The sequence below is a fragment of the Bufo bufo genome, chromosome 6 (assembly GCF_905171765.1).
Source record: "Bufo bufo chromosome 6, aBufBuf1.1, whole genome shotgun sequence".
Classification (NCBI taxonomy): domain Eukaryota; kingdom Metazoa; phylum Chordata; class Amphibia; order Anura; family Bufonidae; genus Bufo; species Bufo bufo.
In genome coordinates this window covers 364,144,370-364,157,475 of record NC_053394.1, presented here as the reverse complement: position 1 = coordinate 364,157,475, position 13,106 = coordinate 364,144,370, and the positions used below count along the sequence as shown (strand labels likewise).

Sequence of the window (13,106 nt, the reverse complement as noted above, 5' to 3'; positions counted from 1 at the left end):
AAAGAATGGTACCAAAACACCCTCCAACAGCAACTTCTTCCAACAATCCAACAACAGTTTGGTGAAGAACAATGCATTTTCCAGCACGATGGAGCACGGTGCCATAAGGCAAAAGTGATAACTAAGTGGCTCGGGGACCAAAACGTTGACATTTTGGGTCCATGGCCTGGAAACTCCCCAGATCTTAATCCCATTGAGAACTTGTGGTCAATCCTCAAGAGGCGGGTGGACAAACAAAAACCAACTAATTCTGACAAACTCCAAGAAGTGATTATGAAAGAATGGGTTGCTATCAGTCAGGAATTGGCCCAGAAGTTGATTGAGAGCATGCCCAGTCGAATTGCAGAGGTCCTGAAAAAGAAGGGCCAACACTGCAAATACTGACTCTTTGCATAAATGTCATGTAATTGTCGATAAAAGCCTTTGAAACGTATAAAGTGTGTGTAATTATATTTCACTACATCACAGAAACAACTGAAACAAAGATCTAAAAGCAGTTTAGCAGCCAATTTTGTGAAAACTAATATTTGTGTCATTCTCAAAACTTTTGGCCACGACTGTACTGTATATGTCAAGATGAACCAAGAAGTAGAGACCAGCGGGTAACCCAGTAGGCACTGTAATGGAAGTGGTGTGAGATCTGTCCTTATATTCTGTTGAGGAAGGGTTGAGACATATGCATATATATATATATATATATATGCATGCAAACACGTGCATGCATGCATAATATATACGCATACATAGATAGGCACATTATAGGATGATGTGCGCAGATGTGCCCAACATCTGCGCACATCTGTCCTTAAGATTCCACAGGGGCTCATTGTGGCACCTGTGGGGAATACTTGTGCCCCCTTATACTTGTGCCCCCTTATACATGTGCCCCCTTATACATCCACCCCCTTATACATGTGCCCCCTTATAAATTAGAGTCCCCTTATAGTCCATAGGCCCCATGTGATATCCCCTGATTCACCTGAAACCAGAGGTATCAGTGTGAATGTGCCCCAAGCATTCACACTGATGCCATCTGGTTAATTGCATCAGAATGACCGGAAAAGAGTCCGGTCATCCTGCATGCTTCAAAGAACTCCGATTCAATAGAATCGGAGTCCTTTGTAGTAATTATCTCCAGCGCTGCCCCTCCTTCTATTATGTGCATTCCGGCAGCGCGATTACTATCGCACTGCCCGGAATGCAAAGTGTTACAGGCGGGAGATCAAAGGCTTCTCCCGCCTGTCAGGAAGTGGCGCGGCCCTGAAGCGCTCGTGCAGGGACACGTGGGCTGGCGCAGTGATGTCATCTCACTGCGCCGGCCCACGTGTCCCTGATGGTGGCGCGCTCCCGCACTGGGGGAAGAGAGATCCCTGACACCTGAACCCCTGCTCGGTCCTACCATTAACCCCTATTATCCCTCTGCTATATACTCCTATCCACTGCTACTGTTGTATTTAACCCTTCATTGTCCTTTAGGGATAGTTTTTAGTCCAGGTTGGGTGGGCTGCTAATGTGTGTGTGTAAGTGTATGGTATAGATAGTTTGGTGGGTGGAACCTGGGATTGAATAGTGTATTTAGTGCTGTATTTATGGTACTGTATTGTGTGTATTGTGTACTGTAGGTTGATAATAAATATCTTGTATTATTTGTATTATACCTACTGTGTAACGTGCTGTTATTAGCCGTAGCTAGCTCAGTTAGGCGCTTGCAGCTAGTTTAGCGGGTAGTGTGAAGCAAAGGAATAGTGTGTTATTATTATATAAGTATAAATAGGCCTAGTCATCGGTAGACGACTCCTCCTATTTATAAATATTAATTATTGATATTTGCATAAATATTGGTAATCAATTCCTATAAAACATATTCCTTTTTTTCTTTAAAGCATTCTTAGCTCTTTAAAAAATGTTTTACTGGCTGGACAATCATTTCCTTATAGAAAATGATACAGGTGGAGTAGCACAGTACCTGGGAACCTCACAGGTAGGTAGCTGTAAATTGTTCCAGGAGCTTCAAGGTACCCAAACGTTCAAAAATACTGGAGCCATTTTAAAGCTCCATTTTTCAAGGTTCAAAATGGCTCCATGGTGGAGCTGAAATATTAGCCCGATGACGTGGCTGAATAAGTCTGAGATGCCCCTTCTTCCCTCATATTTATGCATTTATTGTATACATATTATAGCACACATGAACTATATAAACCATTATTTGGGCATAATATATGTAACCACAACCTGTTAAAAATATAAAAACATTTTTCACTGAAATACATATTAGGCTCATTTTTCTATATATCATGGCACATTAAACAGTTACACAAGAAGTTATCTTGACTTTTAGTGTCTTTTGTTGTGTTAAATGATTGATGGCCTAGGTATAGAACCACCCTCCTTACCCGAGGTATCAAGTCTCTGTTCCAATATGTTAAGGTTTTCCAGTTAAGATCCAGGTTGATTGATGTAAGATGTTCACCCAGTCCATATATATATTTTGAAGAAAGATGGGTGGACATCTGAATAAACTGGTCTGCAAACAGTAATGGAGCCACAGTAGTATCTAACCTAAAGTTAGGAAATTAAATGAATTTGTTATATTAAAATTTTGTTAGAGAATACATACTCAAGTGTGACTAATCAATTCTTAGGCCATGAATATAAGGCAAATACACCATGGCCGTGAATTTATGCTGCAAACTGACCAGAACATCTGCATGCTTATAATCCTCACTGCAATTTCATGGAACTTATCCATGGCGTTTCCATTTTTTCATTATTCTATGTGATTGTTTTCTGGAGCATGGGACGGGGGTATAAAATATGCACAATAAATGAAGCAGTGGACTGACATGCATACTACCTCTCCACTCAAAGAGAACACTCAAGGATCCCTCTTTTTCAGGATCACTGACGTCCATTTGTTCAGACCCCTTCCAATACAATACTTATCACCATTGAGGTGAGGATTGCGAGCTTGTATGTTTTGGCAAAATCTGCATTAACACATGTATGCTTTGCCTTTGATTTGCAGCCAGATGTGCAGCAATTATTAACATAGTGTATCTTTAGGCAACCAGATGGAGTTCGGGTTGGCCAGCTATAGTAGCGTAAGGACGTGCATCCCTGATCTGCGGACATTCTACTCACCCAAAATGAAGAAAACAAGTAAAAAATGCTAAGACCCCCGCACTTCCTGCATCACCCCAAGGAGAAATTGACTGCTTTTTCGCCCATCAGTCACTCTCTCTGGATGCAGCCTTGTATGCTGGCATGGCAAGGTCCTAAGTTAGGCACCTGGCTTCCCCTCCATCAGCACTATCATTGAGACCGCCAATGGTTCCTATGCCCCATGCACATAGACAAAGGAACAGTCTATGTGCAATTGCCACCTGCTTCAGTACTAGAGCTGGTGGCTGAATCCTTCCACAAGTCCTCATCCCCTCCCGTGGGTCCCCTGCTGACGGATAAGGTAGGTCCAGTGATGAGATCACTCCCCTGCTTTGGCTCCATGTGTTGCGCTGTGTAAAGAGGCACCAACCACATCATCTCAGCAGCAGCTCTCCCTGCTTCTTGCTGTGGGAAATTGGTTCCTTCGAGATGCCTCCTTACTGAACTGCCCGGTTCCTGCTTCAGGCACATGCTCTCAGATTTCCCCACAAGAAGACCCACAGCTACCTCACAACATATTGTTGCAACAGAGGGCTCACATAATACAGTTGTGCTCTACCCGTGATGATGGGTCTTGCTTGCTTTGCCCAAAATATTTTGAAGGACTGGAGTAAAGTTATCTTCACTTACAGGCAGGGTAGATGGCTTGGAGCAAGCTCGGAATGCCACCGCAGAAAATATTGCCACCGTACAAGATACTGTACAACACATTCTGCTCAGGTATTCCCTGTTCATCTAAATCTGGGTGATATTGAGAATTAAAATTGGCACAACAATCTCCATGTACAAGGACAGCCAGAATCAATGGCTCCTTCCTCAATGGCTCAAAGTTATATCCCATTAATTTCTATCACGTATTATTCACAGGATCACTGAAATCTCTATCCTATGTACTTCCTGACCAAATTCTCATTGTTCATAATCACTTTGAGTACACCCAATTCCAAAATTTCCAGACTTCTAGTAAATGATAGACTGATTTGATGGGCTTATTGACATCCTTTAAAAAAAGGTGTCATCTCCTCCATTATTCCACATGGTGTGTCTGCAATATATAAACTTTTGACCGGCCCCACACTTTTGTTAGGCTTGGGGGTCTGAATTGGGAAATTATATTCCTCACCCCAATGGCTCAAGCGCTTTTATCATTCTCATAAAGTTTTAATAGCAACGAAGGCCCAAGAAATGAGCCGTAAGATGCTATCCCATTGGTATCACGTTCTGACTCTCCTCCGCAAATGGTACCTTTCCATATCTTATATGTGCTGGCAATGAGGCACCTTATCCCACATATGGTGGAGTTGCTCCTCTCCAATTATTTTAGTCCTTAAAGGGTTATTCCGGTTACAGAAAGTTATCCCCTATCCACAGGATATCCCCTATCCATATATTGGTGGGGGTTCTACCACTGGGACCCTCCCAATCATGAGAACGGGGCCCTGTATCCCATGGAGCCACCCTGAAATGGATGGAGAGGCCGGTTGTAAAAGTGCGCCACCGCTCCATTCATTTCTATGGTAGCGCCAGAGATAGCCGTGTACAGTGCTGCCATAGAAATGAATGGAGCGGCAGTGCACTTTTCTGACCATCTGCCCTGTCCATTTCAGGTGGGGCACACAGGGTACGGGGCTCCCATTCTCGTGACAGGGGTCCTAGCAGTAGGACCCCCATCGATCTGATAGTTATCCTCTATCTTTCTATAACCAGAATACCACTTTAAATGCTATGGACACATTCGGGGCAATTTGTTTATGATTGCATTTTGCTCATTTTGTGCTAAAAATCTTTTTTCAAGTGGTCTTTTTAAAATATGTTCAGGCGTTTTGGAGATACAGGGGTTACAAATCAGTTTGTTTGCAGAGTATCAATTCTTAGTCCCATCAGCTGACGGCTCATGTGAAGCCTTATCGATGATCTCCTGACCTTATAAACACTCATTTCGGCCATATTCTTATCCGTTTGGTAAGAGTTTATCTATAATCAGTGCTTATGTGGTCAGGAGATAAGGCTGATGAGACTGAGAAGTTAAAATCTGCAAACAGACTGATTTTAACCCCTGTATCTCAAAAGCTGGGTGACAATACTATTCAGCTGCATTGGTAACAGCAAATTATATTGCCAGGAAATATTGTGTGTATTTTATATAACCAATATTCCCCCATCACTGCCCCACAGAGGTTGTTACCCAGCTTTTCCAGACTGCAGAATGCCAGATCAGCCTGTTTATGAATTGGTAAAAATCCCCAGTATTGTAGAGTACCTAGCTGGATTTGCTAGCCAGCAGTCTGGAAATCCTGAGTAAGAATCCCAGTGACAAATTATCCATACTGTAGCATAGCTAGACAGATTTGACATTCAGGGTCTTGGGAAAACTGGGTGACAAATTAATGATGATAATGGCTGTAAAGTGTTGTGGAATATGTTGCCGCTATTCAAGTAAAATAAATAAATTATAGGGACCTATAGTTAGGACTGCTAAATAATAAGTCTACCTAAATGAATGCTTCTCTTTAATCCCAAATAATGCCATAGCTAGGCAGATTTAGCCTTTCAGGTTCTAGGGAAGGCTGTAATAGAGTCTGCAGAATATGTAATCTCTCAAGATAAATCCACCTCCAAACTCCTCAATAATGCCATAGCTAGGCAGATTTGCCTTTCAGGGTCCTGGGAGAGCCAGGTTGTCACCATGTGCAGCTGTAATAGACTGCAGAATACAAAATCTAGCAAGATAAACCTCCATCCTCACTCCTAAATAGTGCCATAGCTGGGCAGATTTGCCTTTCAGGGTCTTAGGAAAGCTGGGTTGTCACCATGTGGGTCTGTAATAGACTGCAGAATACAAAATCTAGTAAGATAAAGCCCTGTCCTCACTCCTAAATAGTGCCACAGCGGGGAAGATTTACCTTTCAGGTTCCTGGAAAAGCTGGGTTGTCACCATGTGGGGCTGTAATAGACTGCAGAATACTAAATCTAGCAAGATAAAGCCCTGTCCTCACTCCTAAATAGTGCCATAGCTGGGCAGATTTACCTTTCAGGGTCCTGGGAAAGCCGGGTTGTCACCATGTGCGGTTGCAATTGACTGCAGAATACTAAATCTAGCAAGATAAAGCCACGTCCCCATTCCTAATTAGTGCCATAGCTGGGCAGATTTGCCTTTCAGGGTCTTAGGAAAGCTGGGTTGTCACCATGTGGGTCTGTAATAGACTGCAGAATACAAAATCTAGTAAGATAAAGCCCTGTCCTCACTCCTAAATAGTGCCATAGCTGGGCAGATTTGCCTTTCAGGGTCCTAGGAAAGATGGGTTGTCACCATGTGGGGCTGTAATAGACTGCAGAATAGTAAAGCTAGTAAGATAAAGCCCTGTCCTCAGTCCTAAATAGTGCCATAGCTGGGCAGATTAACCTGGACTTCACATAAGGATAGTGTATATGCAACCCATATGACTAGTATCTAGAACATTTTGAGCAGAGAAGATTAGAAGAACTGGCCTGCCTCATGAAGGTCCTCTAGGTGGTCTTCAAGGTGGTGGAGACCAAGAGGCACATGCCTTGTATCTGGCCCAAGCTAAAAGCTGTTATGAGAATCATAGACACTTATTTTAATTATACATAATGAAAGCCAGTTAGTCAGACATAATTTGAACCACAGATGCCTGAGTCAGCATGCAGTCCACCATGGCTGTAGCAGAGTTCTCTGGTCCTTGAGGATAATATAATTATAATCTAATTATAATCAACAAATGCGTACTTTTTAATTATTACTTCCTAGTTAATTGCATCTGCCCAATAATTAACTTCTGCATAAGTTTTGCATACCTAAGTAAAGAAGACAATTAATATGGTTTAGATGCTCCACCCAGACGACCTAATCTCTTTATGCACTTTAGACTAATGATAGTTTTGATCATTTTTATCCTTCATTTTATAGCATCAACATATTTTGTAGTAGTGTGCATCATATAAAATGGATAGAAACTACAAACATACATTCAGTGCACATGCTGGCCTAGCTGGAAGGAGTGTATTAGGTCTGTGATATATCACGTATGGTATGAAAAGTTGGATCCCCGCTGATCTGATATTGATTACCTATCCTGCAGATAGGTCATCAATATAATATAAATAAAGCGGACAACCCCTTTAAATTATCAGACCCCGGACCCCTCAATTATCTGATCCCTAAGTTATCAGACCCCCTAAATTATAACTCCAAACCACTTTATTATTAGATCACAAACTTAAATTATCAGACCCTTGACTCCTACATTATCACACCCCCAACCAGACTTCTAAATTATTAGAGCCCACACCCCTTAAAGGGCTTCTGTCAGCCCACTAAACCGTTTTTTTTTTTTTGTTTAATAATAACCCCTACACTGCGATCTCTGCATACATAAGTAAAATAATAATTTTCGTTCAGTAGAATTTGATAAAACGCTATTTTTATAATATGTAAATTACCTTGCTACCAGCAAGTAGGGCGGCTACTTGCTGGTAGCAGCCGCATCCTCCGACCCTAATGACGCCCCCTCCGTATTGTGATTGACAGGGCCAGGGAACGGAATCGTTCTCTGCTGGCCCTGCCTGTTTTCATTCAATATCTGGCGCCTGCTCCGCGGCCGTACGTATCTTCAATCTGCGCAGGCGCACTGAGAGGCGGCCACTCACTCAACCGCTCCATCCTCAATGCGACTGCGCCGATGACGTCACATCTACACCCGGCGCAGGCGCATTGAGGAGCAAGCGGCCGAGTGAGTGGCCGCCTCTCAGTACGCCTGCGCAGATTGAAGATACGTACGGCCGCGGAGCAGGCGCCAGATATTGAATGAAAACAGGCAGGGCCAGCAGAGAACGATTCCGTTCCCTGGCCCTGTCAATCACAATGCGGAGGGGGTATCATTAGGATCGGAGGATGCGGCTGCTACCAGCAAGTAGCCGCTCTACTTGCTGGTAGCAAGGTAATTTACATATTATAAAAATAGCGTTTTATCAAATTCTACTGAACGAAAATTATTATTTTACTTATGTATGCAGAGATCGCAGTGTAGGGATTATTATTAAACAAAAAAACGGTTTAGTTCGCTGACAGAAGCCCTTTAACTATCAGAACCGAGAACAACCCCTAAATTATTGACCCCCCAACCCCTTAATTATCAGATCCCATACCAGATCCATGAATTATCAGACCACAGACCAGGCCCTTAACACGTAGACCAATCAAGACCTTCCTGGGGTTAACTAGTGTAGATGTCTTGTCATTTCTGTATAGATTGTTTTGCTGAAGTTGTAGACTATGGGTATAATGTGCATATTTATATATGTTGTAGGACCAGTGGCTTTACACATGATGGTCATATACGCGGTGAAATCCACATGAAATTATGTCATGTGAACACAGCCTTACACTAGGTCCACCTAGATATCAGTACTAATTATTAATACTAAAGTAGAATGCTTACTCACTGCCATACATTTAAGGGGTTGTGCCAAGTTTTGAAATTATTCCCTATAGGAGATAGCTAAATGATTGGTGAAGGGTCCGACCGCTGGGATCCTCCACAATCCTGAGAACTGTATTGTACTCAACTATCTTCAGCTGAGAATGAGAATAGAGAATTAATTGAGCAGCAGGGCACATGCTGGACCTGATCACATTGGGGGGGACAAGACCCCCATTCTCAGGATCAGTGGGGGTCCAAGCGGTCAAACCCCCTCCGATCTGTTATCCCCTATTCCGTGGATAAGGGATAAATTCAAAACTTGCCACAACCCCTTTAAAATATAAATTTTAACATGTTGCTATCTGTAGTTAATGGTAAAACCTGTGAGGACAATGCTTGCCCTCTGTCTTAGGAAAAACTGTCCGTCATAAATTAACAAATATGATCACAGGGCTCGGGTACAACGTCTAGACACTCATAAAACATTTCCTTCGTTTTAAGAGAGCTCTTTGGACAGAGTTTGCACTCTGAAATGAATTGGTGCCAGCAATAATTTGTTGTTCCACGTCTTCCTGGTCATTTATAGAAAAAGTTTCTAGAGAATATGAAACTAAAAGAATTGCAGACCATAGGATTTATTGACAAGTTGCGGTCGAGATAGTGAAGGTTGTGAAGTCATCACAGTCTCCTGACCACAATATCATTTACCTACATTAATGTGGCAACAAGAGGAGAGAGGCGCTCATAGGGTAAATATGTAAAATCAAAAGGGCCCTCTGAGAGGGAATTATAGTCTACTCACCTATTCGTGTTGCACCCAACTGGGCGCAACACCAGTGAAGGCAAAGGAGAAAATATTGCTGGTTGGTGCAGACGGACTTATCCGAGATCCTTAGGCGGGAGCCAAACCGCCAGTTGGATAGACTGTAGCCAGGGCAGGCGCCACCCATAAGCAGAGTATGCCACCGCATAGAGCGCCACTCTTGCTGGGGGCGTCGACGCTCTGGAGTCTGGCCGCCAGTGGCGTTGCGAGGTGGGTGCGGCGGGTGACACCAGTCTGATGGGGTGTCACCCGCCGGACCCAAGTTTCCAACACCACTAGCACCTGCTTCCTTGTACTTGTGTCGCTGATCTGATCCTGTACTTGCCGGCTGCGCGGGCATGAGTTCAGTCACTTCAGTGCGCAATCCTGCGAGACCCGTGACCTCCCGAGGTCAGTACAGACTGTACAGGATCAGCGACACAAGTACAAGGGGGGGGCAAACTACATAATGGAGGGCAGCCTGGGGGCAAAATTAACTTGTGTGGGGGCAAAATTAACTTGTGTGGGGGCAAAATTACTTAGTGGGGGGCAAATTACATAATGGAGGGCAGTGTGGAGGGCAAATTAATGTGAGGCAGTGTGGGGGGCAAATTACATAATGTGGGGCAGTGTGGGGGCAAATTACATAATGTGGGGCAGTGTCGGGGCAAATTACATAATGTGAGGCAGTGTGGGGGCAAATTACTTAATGTGGGGCAGTGTAGGGGCAAATCACATAATGTGGGGCAGTGTGGAGGCAAATTACATAATGTGAGGCAGTGTGGGGGGCAAATTACATAATGTGAGGCAGTGTGGGGGCAAATTACTTAATGTGGGGCAGTGTAGGGGGCATATTACTTAATGTGGGGCAGTGTAGGGGGCAGTATTACTAATGAGGGCATTCTAGAAGGGAATTACTATTGGTGGGACTATGAGGAGCACTATTACTATGGGGGCACTATTATTTCTTCAGGATAGTATTTGTGGTATTGGGGCTGGGGCACAGTGAGCAGCAGGATAACACTGTGGGGACTCCAGGTTGGGGGATGATGATAGAAAAGTGAGTGAAGCTAAGATGTCTTTGTGTCACACTCTGCAGAGACGAGGCGGCTGAGAGAAGTGTCCGGACTGAATGGAGAAGATGATGACAGAGAAGATCTACATTGGAGGAGACGTCAGCTGGAGGCACTGGATGTAAGAGGTACATGCTGCTGTATATGTGCAATGCTGCTATTTTATGTTTTGCATATGAGAAAATGTTTACAATTAAAATGTTTTAATTAAATGTTCTATTTTACAATTTTTATTATTTGGTCGAAAGGCTGATTGGGGGGGGGGGGATTGTAACAGGACTGCTGTAGAATATCTAAAATTAGCTGGTCAAGTAAAATGTTGCATGCAACAATCATTAAATAGGTGCCCAACAAAAAAGGGGCGGGTCAAAGGGAGTGGTCAGTGGGCGGAGTCAAGGGGCGGCAAAATTAGCTTTTGCCTAGGGTGGCAAAAATCCTTGCACCAGCCCTGACTGTAGCACTAGGAGGCAGCCAGACCGTGGTATAGTAAAACTATATTTGATGCCTGGTTGTGTTCTGCGCCTTGTGTTATCCACTACAAGCTCGACTACCACGGTCCAGCTGCCTCCTAGATTTACCTAGGGAGAGTTCAAACATGTACACGTAGATCAAGCAAGACAACTAAAGAATTAAAAAAAACTTTTGGCCAAGGGGAACGGTCAGCTTTGCCACATGAGAAAATTAAAGACCTCATTCACTATCACAAAAAAGTACAAGCCTAATAAGTAAAGATGGCTGGCACTCTGGAATATGATGGATGCACTGTGGTAGGGTAAGTATTTCCATGAAAACCAAGGTACTCGCAAGTAGCTCAAATGAAGACATTCTTTATTGGTTAGCCAGCAGGAAGAAAATAAGGTCAATCCTTCCATAACCCACAACAAGCTGTGACCAAGGACAGAAACGTTGGACATTATTACTGCATGCATTGTCCTTATTTTCTTCCTGCTGGATGACCAATAAAGAACATATTTATTTGAGCTACAAGCAGAAGGACCCGGCTTCGCACGGGTATATTTCATCTATTTCATTTAATGTTTTTGTGTGTCGTTAAAAGATATTGACAGTATCCACTATAACAGTGACATCTACAGTACCCCGCCCCTTTAACAGTGACCTCCACAGCGGCCTGCCTCCTTAACAGTAACATCCACAGCACCCTCCCCTTTAACAGTGACCTCCACAGCAGCCGCCCCTTTATTAGTGACCTTCACAGTACCCCATTATGTTAACAGTGATTTCCACAATAACCCACCCCCTTAACAGTGACCTCCACAGAGTTCCGTTCCCTTAAAATGTAACCTCCATAACACCCCGCCCCCCTAAACAGTGACCTCAACAGCACCCTGCCCCTTAACACTGACCTCCATAGCGGACTGTCCCCTTAACTGTGAACTCCACCGTTCGCTGCCCCCTTAACAGAGACCTCCACAGCAGCCCGCCCCTTTAACAGTGACATCTACAGTACCCTGCCCCTTTAACAGTGACCTCCACAGCGGCCGCCCCTTTATTAGTGACCTCCACAGTACCCCATCTCCTTAGCAGTGATTTCCACAACACCCCGTCCCCTTAACAGTGCCCTCTACAGCAATTTGCCCCTTAATACTGACCTCCATAGTGGACCGTCCCCTTAACTGTGACCTCCACAGCAGCCTGCCCCTAGGGTGGCCAGAGGTCCGGTTTTAGGCCACACAGTCCAGCTTTCAATCTCCCTGTCCTCTGTCCGGCACTGTGCTGTCTGAGCATGAGCTCCCACCTCTGCAGCTGACAGAAGTAGATTTTTACCTTCATTTTTTCAATCCACGTCAGCTGAGGAGTGGGAGTGGGCGTGGCTTAGTGGGACCTAGGGGCAGGGTTTTTAAGTCCGTCTTTTGAGGGTGCCCTGAATTCCCACCCTACCTGCCTCCTCAACTGTGACCTCCACAGCACTCTGCTCCCTTAACAGTGTCATCCATAGCACCCTGCCCCTCTAAAGCTGACCTACAGCAGTGAAGAAAATGGCTGGGTTGTTATGGAAACCTGGTGTAAAACTGTGTGTGTGTGGAGACTAGTTTAGTTTCACTAAGTCATTTGACTTTAGAACGTCTAATTTCACATGCCCTAGTAACTAATACAAAACTTTTATTTTTAAATTGTTTTAAAACTAACTAAACTCATAAAGTGAGACTGTTCAAAAATCTCAGCAATTGGCAGACTTTTGCCCCATATTTCAACCAATAACTGAAAGGTTAATTCAGCTGCTATTTGTTGCTCTCTAGCAGCTTATTAGATGAGAAACCATGTAGCCAGTCAGTTGTGCACCTTCACTGGCTACATACTACCTTGTTTCCTACTCTTTCCCTATATAATTAGATCTTGACGCTGGCTGTCTGTACCTAAACTCTTCAGGGGATCGGGCAGATATGTTTGTGGGGGCGGGGACCACCTTATATTACGTTGGTAAGTGATGTCAGAATACAAGGATCCAATGTACAAGACTCACTCATTTGTGGCAGGTTTAAGGTTGGCAATAATTGGTTAACCCTCCCCGATACGTCATTCGTTTAGCCGCTCCTATTAGCATCGGCACGGCCGCCTCGTCTCAAGTGGGATTTTGCGCATGCGCGCCGCAATGTGTCTGCACTGCTC

The 13,106-nt window shown here is 44.0% G+C and overlaps 1 protein-coding gene across 1 annotated transcript in view; it reads right to left on the bottom strand.

Annotated features, from left to right (window-relative positions):
• Positions 1-13,106, bottom strand: part of LOC121003350 (lysosomal alpha-glucosidase-like) — a 74,311-nt gene that overhangs the window by 41,364 nt on the left and 19,841 nt on the right. The window contains exon 4 of the mRNA XM_040435119.1: positions 2,394-2,559. Within this exon, the coding sequence (XP_040291053.1) occupies positions 2,394-2,559 (166 nt within the window). The remainder of the gene's footprint in view (positions 1-2,393; positions 2,560-13,106) is intronic.